The 20,342-nt window shown below is 35.2% G+C and overlaps 1 protein-coding gene across 1 annotated transcript in view; it reads left to right on the top strand.

The window, feature by feature from the left end:
* Positions 1-20,342, top strand: part of SCAMP1 (secretory carrier membrane protein 1) — a 113,107-nt gene that overhangs the window by 65,358 nt on the left and 27,407 nt on the right. The window contains exon 7 of the mRNA XM_025892687.2: positions 19,464-19,565. Within this exon, the coding sequence (XP_025748472.1) occupies positions 19,464-19,565 (102 nt within the window). The remainder of the gene's footprint in view (positions 1-19,463; positions 19,566-20,342) is intronic.

The following is a 20,342-nucleotide window of genomic DNA, read 5'->3' as shown; positions in this document are numbered from 1 at the left end:
ACCCTCTAGTTCCATCCACGTCGTTGCAAATGGCAAGATTTCATTTTTTTGATGGCTGCCTAATATTCCAGTGTGTGTGTATGTGTGTGTGTGTGTGTGTGTGTGTGTGTACACACCACATCTTCTTTATGCACTCATCTGTTGATGGACATCTGGGCTCTTTCTGTAGTTTGGCTATTGTGGACATTGCTGCTGTAAACATTGGGGTTCAGGTGCCCCTTCGGATCACTGTGTTTGTATCTTTGGGGTAAATACCCAGTAGTGCAATTGCTGGGTCATAGAGTAGCTCTGTTTTCAACTTTTTGAGGAACCTCCTTCTGCCTTCTATTTATATGTAGTGCTTGCTGTATAAAACATATCTGTTATATACCTTTTTCTTTCTTTGCCTTTTAGATCAATAAGTTCTGTTTTTTTAAATATAGTTTACTTTTTCTCTCTTTTTTTTAAGTTTATTAGAGCGTGCTCAGGTGTGAGCAGGAGGGGCTGAGATAGGTAGAGAGAGAGAGAGAGAGAGAGAATCTCCAGCAGATTCCCTCCTGAGCTCAGAGCCTGACTCGGGGCTCAATTCCACATCCCCGAGATCATGACCGGAGCTGAAATCAGGATCAGTCACCTAACCAACTGAGCCACCCAAGCGCCCCTGTGGTTCATTTGTTTTTATGTAGGTCTGCTGGCAATGAATTCTCTCTGATTTATTATTTTGTTTCCAAATATATTCATTTCACATTGATTTTTTTTAGCTTTTTTGAGGTATAATTGGCAAAATTATACTTAAATTGTATAACGTGATTTCATAGTCATACGTGTTATGAGAGAATTCCCACATTTGGGTTAACACATCCATCACCTCACATATTTACCTTTTTCTTTTGTTGTTGAGAACTCTTAAGATTTACCCTCTTGGGGTGCCTGGGTGGCTCAGTTGTTAAGCATCTGCCTTCGGCTCAGGTCATGGTCCCAGGGTCCTGGGATCAAGTCCCACATCGGGCTCCCTGCTCAGAGGGGAGCCTGCTTCTCCTTCTCCCCCTGCTTGTGTTCCCTCGCTTACTGTCTCTCTCTCTCTGTCAAAATAAATATTTAAAAAAAAAAAGATCTACCCTCTTGGCAAATTTCAATTATATAGTACAGTATTAACTATAGTCATTATACACTACATTAGATCCTTAGACCTTCCTGATTTTATAACTAGAAATTCATACCTTTTAATCAATATCTACCATTTCCCCCATCCCCTGGCAACCACCATTCTACTCTGTTTCTGTGAGTTCAACTTTTTTTTTTTTTTTTTGATCCCCATATAAGTGATACCATTATTTGTCATTCTCTATCTGGCTTAGTCCATTTAGCATAGTGCTGTCCCAAGTTCATGCATATAGTCCCAAATGGCAGAATTTCCTTCTAAGGTTGAGTAGTACTCTATTGTATATAAACCATTCTTTTCATCGTTGGCCATTTAGATTGTTTCCATACCTTAGCCGTTGTGAATAATGCTGCAATGAACATAGGATTACAGATGTTTTTTTGAGATAATGATTCTACTATCTTTGGATGAATGGCCTGAGGTAGATTTGCTAGATCATATAGTAGTTATATTTTTAATTTGTTGAGGAACCTCCATACTGCTATCCATAGTGACTGCATCAATTTACATTCCCACCAACAGTGCACAGCTCTTTATCCTTGTCAACACTTGTTATTTCTTATCTTTTTGATAATAGCCATTTTAACAGGTGAGAGGTGATAAATGATTGTGGCTTTAATTTGCATTTCCCTGATGATTAGTGATGTTGAACACCTTTTCATCTACTTGTTGGTCATATGTGTGTCTTTGGAAAAATGTCTATTTAGATTTTTTTTTTTAATATTTATTTGACAGAGAGTGTGCGAGAGAGCACAAGTAGGGGGAGCAGCAGAGGGAGAGGGAGAAGCAGGCTCCCCGCTGAGCGGAAAGCCCAACATGGGGCTCAATCCCAGGACTCTGGGATCATGACCTGAGCCGAAGGCAGACGCTTAACCCACTGAGCCATCCAGGTGCCCCTGTCTCTTCAGATCTTAGGCCCATTATTTTTTAATTGGATTTTCTTTTTTTTGCTGTTAAGTTGTATCAGTTCTTTGTATATATTGGATATTAATCTTTTACAAGATAAATTATTTGCAAATATTTTCTCCCATCCAGTAGGTTGCCTTTTCTTTGCTGTGCCAAAGCTTTTTATTTGTTGTAGTACCACTTGTTGATTTTTGCTTTTGTCACTTTTGCTTTTAGTGTCAAATCCAAATAATCAGTGCCAAGAATGATGTCAGGGGGTTTACCACGTATGTTTTCTTATATGAGTTTTATGGTTTCAGGTGTTTAATTCAAGTCTTAAATCCATTTTGAGTTAATTTTTGTGTATGGTGTTAAGATACTGGTGTAATTTCATTCTTTTGCATGTGGCCATCCAGTTTTCCCCACACCATTTATTAAAGAGACTCTTTTTTCTCCATTGTATATATTTGGCTCCTTTGTGTGGTACATAATATATAATATATATATATATATATACCTATATAAATATATATATATATATATATATATTGTCTTTGGACGGTCCTGTTCAGTTAATCTATGTGTTTGCATACTGTTTTAATTACTATAGCTTTTTAATAATAGTTTGAAATCAGGGATTGTGATGCCTCCAGCTTGGTCCTTTCTCAAGACTGCTATGGCTATTGAAGGTCTTTTGTAGTTCCATACAAATTTTAGGATTGTTCTATTTTTGTGAAAAATGCCATTTGAATTTTGATAGGGATTTTTTTTGAATCTGTAGATTGCTTGGAGGAGTGTGGACATTTTGACAATATTTTTCCAATCTACAAGCATGATGTATCTTTCCATTTATTTGTATTTTCACTTTTATGTGTCCAATTTCTTTAATCAGTGTTTTACAGTTTTCAGTGTAAGGGTCTTTCACTTCCTAAGTTAAACTTATTCCTACGTATTTTATTTTTTATGCAGCTGTAAATAAGATTTTTTTTAATTTCTCTCTCTGGTAGTTTATTGTTAATGTAGAGAAACACAAAAGATTTTTGTATATTGATTTTGTATCCTGTAACTTTACTGAATTTTTTAGTTCTAACAGTTTTTCAGTGGAGTCTGTAGGGTTTTCTGTATATAAAATAATTTCATCTGCAAATAATGATAGTTTTATTTCTTCCTTCCATTGTGGATGCCTCTGACTAGGACTTCCAATACTGTGTTGAGTAAAAGTGGTGAGAATGGGCATCCTTGTCTTGTTCGTCATCTTAGAGGAAAAGCTTTCAGCTTTTCACCATAGAATATTATGTTAGCTATGGGCTTGTCATATATGACCTGTATTATGTTGAGGTATATTCCCTCTATACCCACTTTGTTGAGAGTTTTTTCCTTAAAGATTTATTTATTTTAGAGTGGGGGAGGGGCAGAGGGAGAGGGACAGAGAGTCCCAAGCAGACTCCGCACAGAGCATGATGTGGGACTTGATCTCAAGACACTGAGATCACGACCTGAGCCAAAACCAAGAGTCAGACACTTAACCAATTGTGCCACCACCCAGGTACCCCTTTGTTCAGAATTTTTAATCATAAATGTATGTTGAATTTTGTGATATACTTTTTCTGTATCTATTGAGATGAGCATATGATTTTTGTCTTTTGTTAATGTGGTTTATTACTTTGATATGTGAATGTCAAACCATCCTTGCATCCTTGGAATAAATCCCACTTAATCATGGTGTATGATTCTTTTCATGTGTAGTTGAATTTGGTTTGCTATTTTTTTAAAGATTTATTTTTGAGAGAGGGGGAGAGAGAGAGCACAAGTGGGGGAGGAGCAGAGGGAGAAGCAGACTTCCTGCTGAGCAGGGAGCCCAATGTGGGACTTGATCCCAGGACCCCTGGGATCATGACCTGAGCCAAAGGCAGATGCTTAACTGAGCCACCCAGGTCCCCTGGTTTGCTATTTTTTTATTAAGGATTTTCGCTCCTGTGTTCATTCTTGTCACTTATATGTAAGCATTTATCTACACATAGATAAGCCTTTTTCCTTCATTTACTCCATCTCCGATGCTCTTCCTTTAGGTGGATCTTTTTCTGACATATTATTTTCCTTCTCTCTGTAAAACTTCTCAATATTTCTTGCAAGGGCGGTCTACTAACAACAAATACCTTCAATTTTTGTTTGTTGTTTTATGTCATTTTTTTTCTCCTTTGCTTTTGAGGAATAATTTTACAGGGTTCAGAATTGTAGGTTGGTGGCTTTTTTTTTCCCTCAACACTAAATATTTTACTGAACTGTCTACTTCTTTGTATGATTTCTGAGGAGATATTGGATGTAATTATTACCTTTGTTTCTCTGTAGCTAATGTGTTTTTTTTCCTCTGGCTTTTTTCAAGATTTTTTCTTTATCTTTGAGTTTTTTGGTTTGAATATAATTTGCCTTGATGTACTTCTGTTTGGTGTTCTCTGAGCTTCCTGGATCTGTTATTTGGTAATCGACATTAATTGGGGGAAATTCTCAGTCATAATTGTTTGTAATATTCTTTCTTTCTCTTTTCTGCTGGCATTCCTGTTTTGCATATTTTACAACTTTTGTAGTTGTCCCATAGTCCTTGGATATCCTTTAATTTTTTTTAAAAGTCTTTTTCTCTTTGCTTTTTATTTTTGGAGATTGTTGTCAAGATGTTCTCAAACTCACATTCTTTCCTCAACCATGCCCCATCTACTAATAAGCCCATCAAAGGCAATCTTTATTTCTGCTACAGTGGTTTTTAGACGTTGACCATTTCTGCTTGCTCTTTCTTAGTTTCTCCATCTTTCTGCTTACTTATATTGCTAATTTCATCTTGCATGCTGTCTACTTTATACATTGGAGGCCTTAGCATATTAATCGTAGTTGTGAAATTTCTGTTGTAATTCCAACATCACAGCCATATCTGAGCTTCCTGTTTCCTCAAACTGTATTTTTTGCATTTTCATATACTTTGTAATTTTTACTTGCTAGGTAGACTTGATGTACTAGGTAAAAGGAACTGCTGTAAATTTTGCCTTTAGTAATATGACTTAGGGTTGTGGGGGAGGGGAAGTACTCTTTAAAGCTAAGATTAGGTATCTTTTAGGGAGCCTGTGCCTCGACTGTGAGCTTCACCAATGCTTCTCAAGCTCCCTACCCTCTTAGATGGGACAGTATGTTTAGAATTGGTTGGAGTTGGGTATTTCCCTTTCCTAATGTGGGTTAGGCTCTAGTAAAGCCCTCTGCAAATTAGGCTCTGGTTAGTTTCTCCTGAGGGCAGACCTTGTTAAGAACAGAGTGCTTTGGAGTATTTCCAAATGGTTCCTTTTCTCCTCCTCCTGCCCCAAGCATGAGGGGATTTTCTCCAATTTTCACTGTGAGAATCAGGTTGAGCTGTTGGTGATAAAACAAACATGTGGCGGGGCGCCTGGGTGGCTCAGTCATTAAGCATCTCCCTTAGGCTCGGGTCATGATCCCAGCGTCCTGGGATCCAGTCCCACATCGGGCTCCCTGCTCTGCAGGAAGCCTGCTTCTCCCTCTCCCACTCCCCCTGCTTGTGTTTCTGCTCTCGCTATCTCTCTCTCTCTCTCTGTCAAATAAATAAATAAAATCTTTAAAAAACAAAACAAAACAAACATGTGGGGCTCCTCCATGACTAGGTCTCCTGGAGATTTTAACTCCAAGAGCTGTTTGTTCTGAGTCTCCCGCAATTCAATTACAGTTGAGATTTTTCTGCCCTGGCACTGGTTCCTGCAGAGGTTTCTCTCCTATAAGGTTTGATCTTCTGTATTTACCTGCCTCTCCAGTTTTCGGGTGGCAGTTTGCTCTGTGACCTCACTTTGGGATTTAAGAAGAGTTGCTGATTTTTCAGTTTAGCTTTTTACTTGTTGCTAGGATGGATTGACTGTTTCTAACCTGCTTGCAGGTATACTTTTTAAAAGTAAGCTGTCTCTGGGCATTAGACAGGGTTTTTGTTTTGTTTTGTTTCATTTGTCATTTCTTTCTAACATGCTTAATATCCACGGGAATATTACACCTTTTATGTTGGATTATTCTCACTGGAATTAGAAATTAAATATAATTGAACTATAACACCATTTTAACATCTTGAAAAACAGATTTTAATATTTTAATTTAAAAACATAATTTAAGATATTTTTAACAGAAAATTTAATTTAGCTTTTTCTCTAAAAAGATAACTTTATAGTTGATTTAAAAAAGCTTTTTTTAAAGATTTTATTTATTTATTTGACAGAAAGCGAGAGAGGGAGCACAAGCAGGGGGAGTGGGAGAAGGAGAAGCAGGCCTCCCGCTGAGCAGGGAGCCTAATGCAGGGCTCGATCCCAGGACCCTGGGATCATGACCTGAGCCGAAGGCAGACACTTAACGACTGAGCCACCCAGGTGCCCCTATTGTTGATTTTAAGCATAAAAACATATTCAAAGATAAGGAATTGATATAATTTGTATGCTGTTTAAGTTAGTTTTTCAGTTTATATACTGTTTAAAGTCTTTCAGTTTTGCTTTTCTTTTTAAAGGTTGCTTTGGCTATTCTAGGTCTTATTTGAGAATTTTTCTTTTTTGACACCAGAGTGAAGTATGACTTTAAACTTACCTGATGGAAAGATAATATTCTTTCTGTACCTGCAAGGAGAACCTACTGTTTATCATATTTTCTCACATGTGTATATGAATACATGTACTTTAGAGTCTACAAGTCATGTTTAATATTTACACACTTTTGAATGGGTTGTTAGTTGCTGAAATTTTCCACCTAGGTCTTCAGACTAAATAGGGCTCATGTGTTCCTTCCTAATTTGTTACATTTACTTTATCATTTAGTTTGTGGTGAATCCAGGTATTTCAGTGATCTCCTCTCAGTGGGTTAATTTATTTTGGAATAGTAACTAGCAATGCTTATTTCTTGAATAGTTTTTTATCCAAGCTACTTAAGACCTTACTATTCATTATAAAGGTCCATGCCAGCTAAGTGTTGAGAGTGTGGAGAAGAAAAATGACCTGTTCCTTTTTATGCAGCTTATTTCATAATAGTTTTTCTAAGTGTGATATTAAGATCCTTGGGTCTCTTTCAGGGAGCTTCAGGTTATCCCTTTCAAACTATATGTGTGGAGTTAATTTTCTTAATTTTCAACCAAAATAACATATCATTTAACAGATTGAGTGCAGAAGTTATTTTGAAAACTCATATAGAATGTATGTGCCACATACAGTGCTAAAGGATTTTAAAACTCTGAAATAAACACCTCTTTTTGTGTGCACTTGAAAGAATGTATATTCTGCTATAGAAGGGAAGAATGTTGTGTAAACAGAAGTTGGTATATTTGGTTGATAGTGTTGTTCCGGTCTTCTGTAACCATACTAATTTTTTGTCTGCTTGTTTTGTTAATTCCTGAGAGTGATAGGTTGAAATTTCCAATTTATTTGTGGACTTTTTCTGTTTCTTCTTTTAGTTCTATTGTTTTTTGTTTCATGTAGTTTGATACTATCTTATTAGGTAGATAGATATTTATGATATGTTTTCTTTGTGCTTTGACTTCTTTATCATTATGTAATGTACTGCTTTATCCCTGGTAATAATGTTTTCTCTGTAATCGATTTTATCTGATATTATTAAAACCACCCCAGCTTTCTTTTGATTCGTGTTTGCATGTTATATATTTTTGTTATTTTATTTTTAACCTTTCAGTGTGTTTACATTTAAAGTAGCTCTTTTTGGTAGATAACATATAGTTGGCTTTCGTTTTGCAACCAAGTTGATGGTCTGTCTCTCTCTTTTTTTTTTTAATTTTATTTATTTATTTGACACAGAGACACAGCGAGAGAGGGAACACAAGCAAGGGGAGTGGGAGAGGGAGAAACAGGCTTCCCGCTGAGCAGGGAGCCTGATGCGGGGCTTGATCCCAGGACCCCGGGATCATGACCTGAGCCGAAGGCAGACGCGCAAATCAACTGAGCCACCCAGGTGCCCCAAGTCTCTCTCTTAGTTAGTGTGCTTATGTCCTTTGCATTATTTGATCTGGTTGGATTAAAATCTCTCTTTTTATGAGCTGTTTTCTATTCCAACTGTTCTTTGTTTCTTTTTCATTTTTGCCTTCTTCGGGATTATTTTTAAAACATTTTATGTTTTCATGTTTTTTCATTGTTTCTACCTCTTACCAACATCTTTTTTGAGTGATGACTGAGTTTTTATAATATACATCTTTAATAAATCTGAATCTGTGTTAAAATAATAATATTCTTATTTATGTGTACTGTAAGGACCTTCCAACAGGATAGTCTCATTTTCTTACTCCATCCTTGGTGCTATTTTTGTTATATAGTTTATTTTTACATACACTAGGGACACATAGTACCTTGCTATAGTTTTTGCTGTAGGCAGTCGTTTCTCTGTTAGAAGAATTAAAAATGAGGAAAAATAAATTTTATATTTGCCTTTATTAATGCCATTTTTTTTGCTCTTCATTTTTAAAAAAATTTCCATCCCTATTTCTTTTTTTTTTTTTTTTAGCTTTTTTTGTTTTTTTATTATGTTAGTCACCATACAGTACATCATTAGTTTTTGATGTGGTGATCCACGATCCATTGTTTTCATATAACACCCAGTGCCCCATGAAGTACGTGCCTTCCTTAATACCCATCACTGCGGGGCTAACCAATGCCCCCTCCCCTCTCCCCTCTAAAACCCTGTTTGTTTCTCAGAGTCCATAGTCTCTCATGGTTCATCTCTCCCTCTGAGTTCCCCACCCTTCATTTTTCCCATCATAATTATTTTGCCAGAAGAATTTCCTTTAATATTTCTTTTAGTACAGGTCTACTGGTAACCAGTTCTCTAGTTTTTGTCTGAAAAAAATCTTTATTTTCCATTCATTTTATTAAAGATACCTTCACTGGGTATAGAATTCTTGCTTCACGGTTTTGTTTATTCAGTACTTGAAACACATCATTTTGTGTTCTGGCTTGTAAACATTCTAAGTCTTCTGTAATTCTTCTCTTCTTCTTCTTCTTTTTTTTTTTTTTTTGAATGTGTCTTATGCCCAGTGTGCTCTGGGCATTTTGAATGTGATTATGTGTGGTGTACACATGTGTATGTGGTGGTATGTGTTTTGGTTTGTATCCTTAACTGTTCCATCATATTCTTCGATCTGTGGTTTGGAGTCTCTTGTTAACTTTGGAAAATTCTCAGTTGTCATTTTTCAGATAATTTTTTTTTTCTTCTCTTTCCAGAATTCTTACTACACATAATTTGGACTGTTTGATACTGCCCTACATCTTTTGGGTGCTCTGTTATTTTTTTCTTCACTCTTTTTTTATCTCTGCATTTCATTTTGTGTAATTTCTACAAGTTCACCCTCGGCTGTTTTGAGTGTGTTTGATGAGCTTGTCAAAGGTATTCTTCTCTCTGCTTTCATGTTTTCTTTCTGCCATGTCTGTTCGGTTATTTCTTATAGCTTACATATATGCTGAGATTCTTCTTTTGTTCATTCATGTTGTCCACCTTTGTGACTTCAGTCTTGAACATATTAATCATAGTTATTTTAAATTCTTTATAGTGCTGACATCTAAGCTATATCTGAGTTTGTTTCTTTTGATTGTCTTGTCTCTTGTCAGGCCTTCTTGTACAGCCATAGGATTGGCGACTGGTGTTTATCTTTTCCCTTGAAGGCTTAGAGGTTAAAAGCTTTATAGATAAGGGCAGTCTTGATTATAAAGCTGACTGCATTTGCACAAAACAGTAGAGTTAGCCTGTCCCTTCCTCCCTTAAATCCTGGTGCACTCTTCTCTTCCTTACTAATAAATGTCCTTTGTGGCATTCTTTTTTTCTTGAGTAGGGCACTTTCATCTGCCTTAAACACCTGTTCTGGCAAATATCTTTTCTTCTCAATGATTTTCTTAATGGCATCTTGGAGCTCGTCTGCTGTCTCTTGGTTGGCAGAAGCTGCTTCTCCTGTTATCTTGATATTTTTTAAGCCAAACCTTTTTCTAAAATTATGAAACCATCCTTTTGCTAGCATTAAATTCTCCAGCTTTAAATCCTTCACCTTCCTTTTGTTTTAAGTTGTCATGTAATGACCTCACTTCTTCTTGATTATATTAGATAGATATGCCTTTATTACAGCATTCTTGCACCCACATAAAAGCTGCATTTTCAGTATGAGATAAAAAGGCATTTAGCAAAAAATGTAAGGTCTTTGCACCAGCTAGTGTAGATACAGTGATGGCTTCATGAATTTCCTTACCCTGGATTCATTTATCTGACCTCTGAACCTATGGTATGTATTAAGTAATTCAACTTTTTCTTGTAATGTCATGACTTTTCTTTGTTCTTGGAAGCACTTCCAGCATCACTAGTTTGTATGGGTCTCATGGTGTTATTCCAGGTTTGCTATATTGTACGAAATACAATGAAAAATATGCAAGAGTTGTGAGAGTCCACTTTTTACTGCAGTATGCAACTTACTAGAGAGATGATCTGCTTACCCAGAGATACTAATGTGACATGGTATTTTAAGCGGGTACTGGCAATACTTGAGCTCACCACAATAGCAACAGGAGGTGGGTATGAAACTATTACAAAACTATTATGAAACAGTATGTACTACCATTAATTTATCATTTGATACCACATCTTTACATTTGCTTTTGTGTCTCTTGACTATAAATGGTGTCATGTACAGTCTAGGTGTTGTATGCAAAGTATGTGATAACTTTTTATAATAAATTTACTACCATAAAATATGCAAAATTGTTTAGTATCTACATATAGTTTTGTTCATGACATAACTTTCTCTTTTTTTTGATATTTCTAGGCTACGTGGTTTGTCTGTGTTTTCAAATTGTTGCAAATCTCCAAAAAAAATTACCAGCACATTTATTGAAAAAAATCCATGCATAAGTGGGCCTACGCAGTTCAAACCTGTGTTGTTCAAGGGTCAAGTGACTTTTAAGTATGACTTTTATATTCCAGCTGAAATGAGGAAGGTGGTGTTAGCTGTAGAATTTTAAAATCCCTAGCAGTTTACAGTAATAGAGATTTGCAGTAAATATGAAATCATTTAAGGTTGATGAGACAAATGTTTTTAAAATATCTTTTGATCAGTTAGTTCTAGATTCTTTGTTCTCTTAGCTGGTTATTTTGCACACACCTGATAATAAAAGAAAACACAAATAAGGTGAGTAGCATTGTTCCTTAAATGGCAAAAACAGGTAGGTAAGAAACATTTATATATGGTACAGTTAAGAGTAGCTTAGATACAGAACAGAGCAGAATGATACATGTGCATATATTTACTTATGTATATATAAATAAATATATGTAATGTCTCTGTAACATACATAATTTATATTAAAATAAGTAAAACCCCTTTAATAAGGAATTCAAGGTGAATTGATATTGGTGATAAAGTTTTTAGTTTACTCAATAAGAGTTATTTGTTTTCAGTAATAGTCCATGAGATACATTATTTTTCTCTATGGCATTTTACTATATGGAAGAAGTACATACTTACTAGCTTGCAATATAAAATTAAGATAGTTGATTTAGAATTTAAGTATATGTGAACATTTAAGGAAATAGTTGAGGAGATAAAAGGATATTTCAAAGTAGATTAAGTAATTAGGAAACTTGTCGTGTGGAAATAATAGGACTGTAGATATTAAGTTGTTTAAATGGTTGACTCCTGGCTGATTTTAGCTGTTTATGCTTTCTAAATTGAAGGCAATTCAGTGGTGAGATTTTAGTTGTTAGGTAAATTTTTGCTTAATCAAGTAAAAGTTTTAGTAAATTTCAATCCTTATTTTCTGATAAGCTACAAAATAGTATTTTTTCAGTCGTAACCTCAACTCTTCTTAAAAGGGAGTATTTTTAAAGAACTAAATTATTACGAATGGAAAGAAAATTTATAATCTCCCCGTATATAGAAAACACTACATTGAGCATTTGAAGTTAATTTAGAGAGTGGTATCCTATTGATAGATAATTGGCTTTCTTGGGCAAAATGGAATTGAAATAATAGCCTAGGGATAGATTTATCCCATGGTTAAAAACATTAGCTTCACAGATACACAGACGAGTCTCAGCATTTCTCTTACCAGCTCTGCATTTGGATCACTTAACCTCTCTAAATCTGTTTATTCATCAGTAAAATGGAGTCAGTATTATTGCCTACCTCACAGTGGGTTTTTTAAACATTAAATGGATAATGCATGTGTTTGCCTTGGTCACTGACACATAATGTTCAATAAGTGTTAGCTATTATTACAAAATACAGAGTCAGGTGTAGTGGATAGAGTGTTAGGTGTAGAGGATATAGATGTTGAACCCAGGTCTGGGTTTAAAATTTCATTACATGTGAACCTTTTATTATGCATGTCTGCTTTAAGCATAGCATGGACGGGAGGAAGACAAAGTCTAAAGGCCTATGCTTTTTCATTTAGACTAATCTAGTGAGTGGTTTTTTAATGGTTTTTATGTCACAGACTCCATTACGAATCTAAAATTTTTGAGTCCTCTTTTTAAGAAAAATAAACACATGCAAAATTTTATGCACAATCTGGGTGGGTTTGTGCTGTTTCTTTTTAAAGCTATCTGTGGAACACCTGATCTTGGAGAAAGAATTGATTTCAGCACAAAATTATTAGAAGGAAGATGGGGTTGCATCCCAAAGTAACTAAGACAAGGAAAGTAGCTGTACTTTGTAGGTTCCTTTTTATTGTAATGTCTTTACATCAGTAATAATTTTATGTATTACTTTCTTCTCTTAGTAGTAGTGAAGTTACCAGCCATGTCCCAGAAATGCTCAGGATCTTGTCAGAGGCCAAATATCACTTGTGTAAGCAGAGTAGTCTGTGAACAAAACCGTTTTAGTGTAGTATTGTACTAGTGCAGTAGAGGTACCAACAAGTAACATTTATTGATTACTTACTATGTGCCTATACATTCATTCCCTGCTAAGCCCTTTATATCTGTTTCATTCATATAAAAGTAGATTCCACTGTTATTCCCATTTTGTAAATAGAAAATCTCAGATTTAGACTTAGATTTTGCTTGAAGTTACACAACTTTTAATGGGAGACTTCTGGATTCAAACCCAAGTCTGTCTATAAAGGTACATGCTCTTAACTACTATGCCAAGTTACTGAACGTAAAATGTTTAGTATTTTAGTTAAGTTGTGCTGCGCTCCCGTATCATGGGAGCTCCCTTATACATTTTACAAATGTAAAATTTTTGTTAACTCTTTTGAAATGATGAGATACCTTTTCTTCTCTGCTTCCCCAAACTGTAGTTGTAATTAATATCTCTGATCCTGACAGGTAATGTGAAATATACTTTTAAGATCATATAAATCTATTTTCTGAGAACTTTTGAAAATTTAGGGGAGAATTTTTTTATTTTAAGGTGTTGTAACAGGGCACCTGGGTGGCCCAGTTGGTTAAGCATCTGACTTCTGATTTTGGCTCAGGTCATGATCTCAGGGTTGTGAAATTGAGCCCTATGTGGGGCTCTGCACTGGGTGTGGAGCCTGCTTAAGATTCTCTTTTTCTGGGGCCCCTGGGTGGCTCAGTTGGTTGAGTGTCTGGCTCTTGATTTTGGCTCAGGTTGTGATCTCCTGGGCTGTGGGATTGAGCCTGGTGGTTGGGCTCTACCTTCAGTGGGGAGTCTGCTTGGGATTCTCTTCTCTCCCTCTGCCCATCCCCTGCTCGCGTGCTCTCTCTCTCTGAAATAAATAAATCTTAAAAAAAAAAAAAAAAGGTAGGTTGTAACTTGGCAGTATATTATTTGAAGACGTTAAGCCAAATCCAACTGGCTTATTTGAGATTCAGTTTTCTAGTAGACTTTGATCTGGAAGAGCTAGGATGACAAGTAGTAGAAAGCTTTTATTACTTATTGATTGATTCTGACGAAATAGATTACATAGGTGGGTTTATTATGAAAATATATTCACAATACCATAAATACTTGATTGTAAACTGAGGCAGATTACAATTTAAAACTGCTTAGCTTAAATCAGTTGATAGCAGTTTTTTCAAGTATATTTGTACTTTTTCTTCTTTGGCTTAAAATAGCTATATACAAGCTGGATTATTTAAAGTTTTTTTCCTAATCTTTTCCTATATACAAGACTTACCCCGTTTGGTTCTGGATGCCAACAGAAGTCCTTCTACACTCCTGATGATGGTTTTTCTCCTGGACTCCTCATTTTGGCTCTGTCCCTTTACAGCCCTCCACCAGTCTTCTGGCAGCCTTACCTGGCTTTTCCGTCAAACATCTCAAATGAACTTGATATTCATGTGATGTTGTATTGGTCAAATTTGTTAATTTACACTTTACAGAGTTTTCCTCTCTTCAGTATATGGGAAGTTATTTATACTTAATACACTTCTTAACACTGTGATTAGCTCAGTTTTTGCATATAAATTTTTAATAATTTTTAGGCTTTTGGCAGGGAATGTAACCCCATATTGTAAAATTGTTTCCACACGATAGATCCATATTTTTATGTCACTTTGATATAAAGAGCTATATTTTCAGTGCCTGCTTGTTTAGTTAAAAATGAGGCAACCTGGGGCACCTGGGTGGCTCAGTGGGTTGAGTATCTGCCTCTTGATTTCGGCTCAGGTTGTGATCTCAGGGTTGTGGGATCGAGCCTCACATTACATCGGGCTCTGTGCTCAGTGGCGAGTCTGCTTGGGATTCTCTCTCTCCCTCTCCCTCTGCCCCTTCCCCTACTCTCACTTTCACTTGCTTTACCTCTCTCTCTCTCTTAAATAAATAAATCTTTTTTAAAAATGAGGCAACCTTTTTAAAATTTGATTTGACTAATTTTGCATTTTTAATAATTTGAATAGATTATATAGAAGAAGATTTGTATACTCTTGGAGGTAAGAGTTCAGGTAGTTGACTAATTATATGGAGTTTACATCTCAGAGAAATTTGAAGTGTTTTAAAATTATCATTTATATTTACATGGTAGGTGTACAGTGAAATGAATTTTACTGTCTCCTTGTCCACAAACAGAAAAATTGGTTAATCACATAAAGCAAACAAGATATACTGAGAAAGGTTTCTAGCCTGTTCAAAAAAATAGAAGTAGACCAAACGGGTTTCAAAGACTTTGGGGTTTCTATTTGATCAGTTTAGTAAACTAGCTTTACATTTATATGTGCTAACTGTACGTATAAAAGAGGAAGGTGAACCAGTTTTAACATTCTTCAATTTGTATCTGAAAGCAATATTTTAGAAATATTTGCTTTTTAGTAGGACTTCCTTAGCAGGACTTGAAAACATATTCTGTATTTTCTAATAGATTTCTTAACTAGAGGCTGTTATTAGGCAGTTGCCGCTTCTACAATATTATCTGTGAGTTTGGAACAAAGAAAGATCCTTCTTCGGGAACTGAAATAGCTTTTGTGAAGCCTTTAGACATTATGTAGGAAGCTCTTATTCAGAGTATATATTCCCTTTATAATTTTAACCATTTTGATAATATGGTTTCTTGGTAAACAGGTAATGAAGTAAAAACTCAAACAAGAAAAAGAGAATTGTAAGTTAGGATCTTTTTCTACTAAAGGGATAGGGAAATAGAAGTATATTTTAGCAGTACCTATTTGAAAAGAGTAAAAAAATTGATTTATTAAATGTGGTATTTGTTTACCAAGTATTAGCCTGGAGAAATGAAGCGTACATGGGATTTCTATTTGTTATTAATAAAAATAGCATTTTATATTGTGAACTTTTTGTTGCTTGTTTTTTGTTGGTTAAGTTTTCTAAGTTTTATGGTCAGTAAGTAATACCAACTTTGGTGTAATATATTACTAATAAATTACTGTGAAAGGTGGAACCATTTGATTTAAATCTAATAACAGAAAAAACATTATTCGTGAACTATTAAAATCTGCTTTTTTGCACTTTGGAGAAATGGCTGATTCTAAAGCAAGGAAAATACAAAATAAGCAGAGATCAAGTACTTAAGCAAATAGAATCTAAAAGGCTAAAGCTAGAATAGTTTTAGCACAAAATAATTATAGTGTTTAATTTTAACCTAAAAAATAAATATCCATGAGTCCATACTGATAGGAAAAAATGATGAATATAAACAGGTGGAGCTGAAAGAACAAATCTTACATACAGAATTCCAAATAATAATTGTGAATTCTACTCTTTCTAAGGGGTAGAGCTTAACTGTCCTCTATTTTAGTGTGGAGTAGACTTAGTGATTCATCTTAAAAGCTGAGTGCATGTTTGCCAGGCAGGAAAGAGGACTGTATTGGGCATTTTAGACACAGTGTAAATAAAAGCATTGAAATAGCAAGACATGTTCTTCAGTTTCTATTATGAAGACACACACACACACACACACACACACACACACACACACACACACTGGGTTATATTATTTGAACTTCATCCTGTTCTTGGTGGGTCATACATTAGAAGATACAAGCATCAACTAAGGAACCTTCCTGTAAAGACAGTTTTACAATATGACATGGAGGTGGATCTTGAAATAAGAGACTGAGAGGCAGTCTAGATTTGAGAAGAAACAGAAGTAGAAGTGAGTAATATTATAGAAGCCAAGGTCAAAGAGTGTTTAAGAGGATCTTTAGTGTCAAGTTCCATTAAAAAAAATAAAGAGACTTGAGGAATTTGGTTTGGAAATTCATAGATTGCCCGTGATTTTGAAGTACCTCTGGAGGAATAGGTGAGGAAAGGCCAAGTTACAGTGGGTTGAGAAGTGAATAAGAAGAGGGAAGTAGAGGAAATCAAGACTTACTGAAGGGAAAGCGGGAGATCAAGTAGGTGGAAGTTTAGCAGGGGAGATAGGGTTAAAAGAGGGTTAGTTGAAGATGAGAACTATGTGTTTATACACTGGGAAAGATCCTCCTCGAAGAGCTGAAGACACAAGCTAGGAGAGAAGATAAGTGACTACTGACGTAGAGTGCTCCAGAGGAACTAGAATGATGGACTAAAGATTTTTATGCAGGTGTTAATTTTGAAATGAGTGATACTTCCTCCTCACACATAAGCAATAAGGAGGGTTGGTGGTATATATAAACTTGGAAATCATTATATGGAGAAGAAAGTTGAGGTTTATTTCTATGCCTTCTGTTTTCGTCTCTGGTGAAGAAAACAGTTTTATGCTGAGACTGAGGAAGTTGAAATGTTAAGGGCCTTGAAAAATGTGTGTTGGGGTTGGAATGGTCACTGTGATGAAAAGAAAATGGAGTAAATTTGGGATGGTTGAAAATCTTGCCAAACAAATCAAATCCAATAATATGTTAAAAGGATACCATGTCATAATCAAGTGGGTAGAACTTTTTCAGGAATTCAAGGCTGGTTTAACATTTAAAAATAACTAGCATAATTAACCATATTATAAATTAAAATAGAAAACCCATATGAGTATCTTCATGTAGAAGCATTTGACAAAGTACAATACTCAATCACTCATGATGAAAATCCTCAGTAACTTAGAAAAAGAACTTTAGCAGGGCACCTGGGTGGCGCAGTTGGTTAAGTGTCTGACTCTTGTTTTTGGCTGAGGTTGTGATCTCAGGGTTGTGGGATTGAGCTCCGTATCGGACTCTGCACTCAGGGTAGAGTCTGCTTGAGAATCTCTCCCTCTCCTTCTACTCCCCCCCCCTCCCGCGCCGTGTCTGCTCTCTCTCCCTTTCTCTAAAATAAATAAATAAATCTTAAAAAAAAAAAGAACTTTCTCCACTTAGTCAAGAGCATCTATAAAAAACTGTAACAGCTAACACCATACTTAATGGTGAAAGACTAAATCTTTCTACCAAGATCAAGAACCAAGATAAAGATGTTCGTTCTCAACACTTCCATAAAACACTGTAATGGAACTTCTGTCCAATATAAACAGGCAAGAAAAAGAAAGAAAAGCATCCAGATTAGAAAGAAAGAAGTAAAACTGTCTTTATTTGCAGATCATTTGGTCATTTGTGTAGAAAATATAAATGGAGACATATACTTTGTTAATAGTTGGGAAGACTTGATGTTACTGTGGTGTGAATTCTCTCAAAATGGATCTGTAAATCCAATGCAATTTCAATAAAAATCCCAGCGTGATGTTTTATAGAATTAAACAAGGTGATTCTAAAAGGCATATAGAAATATAAAAGCCTAGAATAACCAAAACAACTTTGAAAAAGGACAAGAAATTTGGAGAGCTAACATTACTTAATTTGAAGACTTAATAGAAAACCTTGAAGGACACTCTGCAAAGAATGAAAAGATAAACCAGAGACTGAGAGAACAATCCTGCCAAACATGTATCTGATAAAGGACTAGTACATGCAAATGCACAAAACCTAATAGTAAGAGGAAAAAAACAGTTAAAACCTTGGGGAAAGATTTTAACAGTTCACCATAGAAGATAGATGGATGGCAAAAGGCAATGAAAAAGTGCTTAACATTAGCTATTAGGAAAATGCAAATTCAAACCAAAAGAGATAGTTATTATATACCTACTAGAATGGCTAAAATTTAAAGAATTGACCATACTCAAGTGTTGGTGATATGTGGAGGAACTGGCATACTCCTACAGTGCCACTGGGACCATAAAACAGAATAAGTCCTTTGGAAAACAGTTTGGCAGTTTCTTAAAAAGTTAAACATACACCTATCATGTGATCTAGCCATTCTACTTTTAGGTAGTTACCCAAGAGAAAAGGAAATTTATGTTCATGTGAAGACTTATACATGGATGTTAATAATTAGCACCTTTATTTGTAATAGTAAAAAACTAGAAACTACCTAAAAGTCTATCAGTAGGTGAGTGAGTTGACAAACGTGGTATATCTGTACAGTGAACTACTACTCAGTGAAAAGGAATGAACTCTTGATACGTGCAACAAAATGAGTGAATCTCAAAATAATTGTGCTGAGTGAAAGAAAGCAGACAAAGTATATATTGTATGATCTCATTTATTTAAAATTCTAAAATATGAAAACTGTAGTGACAGAAAGCAGTGGGTGCGATGAAGAGGGAGGGATTATCAAGGTTCACAAGGAGATTTTTGGGAAATGCTTACTATTTTGATTGAAATAGATGCATGGGTATATACATGTCAGACCTTATCAAATTTATATTTAAAATAGTTGCAGTTTATTGTATGTTAATTAAATTCCACGAAACTCTTTAATAATTTAAAAGGGAACAAAAACTTTTTTGCCAAGATGTTTGTGATACAGTTGAAAAGTGAAAGGACAAAAAATGAGTTAAAATGTCATTGAGTATCTGGAAAAAGGGTTCACATACATTGTCTTGGTAGCCTTAACTAGTTGCCAGTGGTATTTTTATTTCTCAGTGTTTGAATGTCTTTCTTCATGTGAATTGTGAATATAAAGATATTGAGAAAAATGACACTTTACTCTTCTTTCTCCCCCCCCCTTTTTTTAAAGGAGTGACAGTTCATTCAGATTCTTTGTATTCTTCTTCGTCTATATTTGTCAGTTTGCTGTTCATGTACTCCAAGCTGCAGGATTTCATAATTGGGGCAACTGGTAAGTCATTTACTTTAATTACTCCAGTTTTAATCTGTTTATCTAGTATCTCTACATAATTTTGGCTTCCTAAAAATAGTTAACATAGAAAAGCCAGATTAGCAAAAGTAAACAAATATAAAAATAGTAAAAAATGCAATTTAAAAAATGTCAAAGGCATATAACCTTTGGGCAAACGATTCTACTGAAAATTATCTTGCTATTTTTTAAAAACAGCATATTATATCTAGTTTAAAAATGTGTATATAACGGGCACCAAGAGGAAGAGTAAAAAGGATACTGAGGAGGGGTCAAATACCTGGGCCAAAGATTGTGGAAGGGAGAGAAAAGAACTTCTAGGACTTTAAGGAAAAGGGTATCTATTATGTGTAAAGCACTATTTTAGGTAGAGAGACATATATTTCCATACACACACAAATACATATGCACATGGACACTTATCTTTGAAAAATGGGATCACTGCAATGCTCACTCTGTGGGAGACCCTCAGAAACTGAAACTAAATTATTTAGACTCAGGCTAGGAGAAAATGGCAGATGGGTATGGCTCTTCATACACTTTGGAGCAAACATTCCTTGAATGAAATGGTGGGTGGAAGAGTACACATCTCTAAAATTATCCCTCCCTCTCTTCTATTATAATTGAGTTGCATAATGTTGAATTCTTATAAGCAAAAGTATGTACAAGGCAACTTTGCTGCAGTGTTTACAAAAACTAAGGCTGTAACTAGAGTATATTGAGAACTTAAATTTAGTGTGCTCATTCTGAATCAGAGTG

This window comes from Callorhinus ursinus, unplaced genomic scaffold, assembly GCF_003265705.2.
Source record: "Callorhinus ursinus isolate GAN/ISIS: 27379988/994484 unplaced genomic scaffold, GSC_fseal_2.0 scaffold23, whole genome shotgun sequence".
Classification (NCBI taxonomy): domain Eukaryota; kingdom Metazoa; phylum Chordata; class Mammalia; order Carnivora; family Otariidae; genus Callorhinus; species Callorhinus ursinus.
Note: the sequence above shows the minus strand (reverse complement) of the source record. Positions and strands in the feature narration are given on the sequence as shown.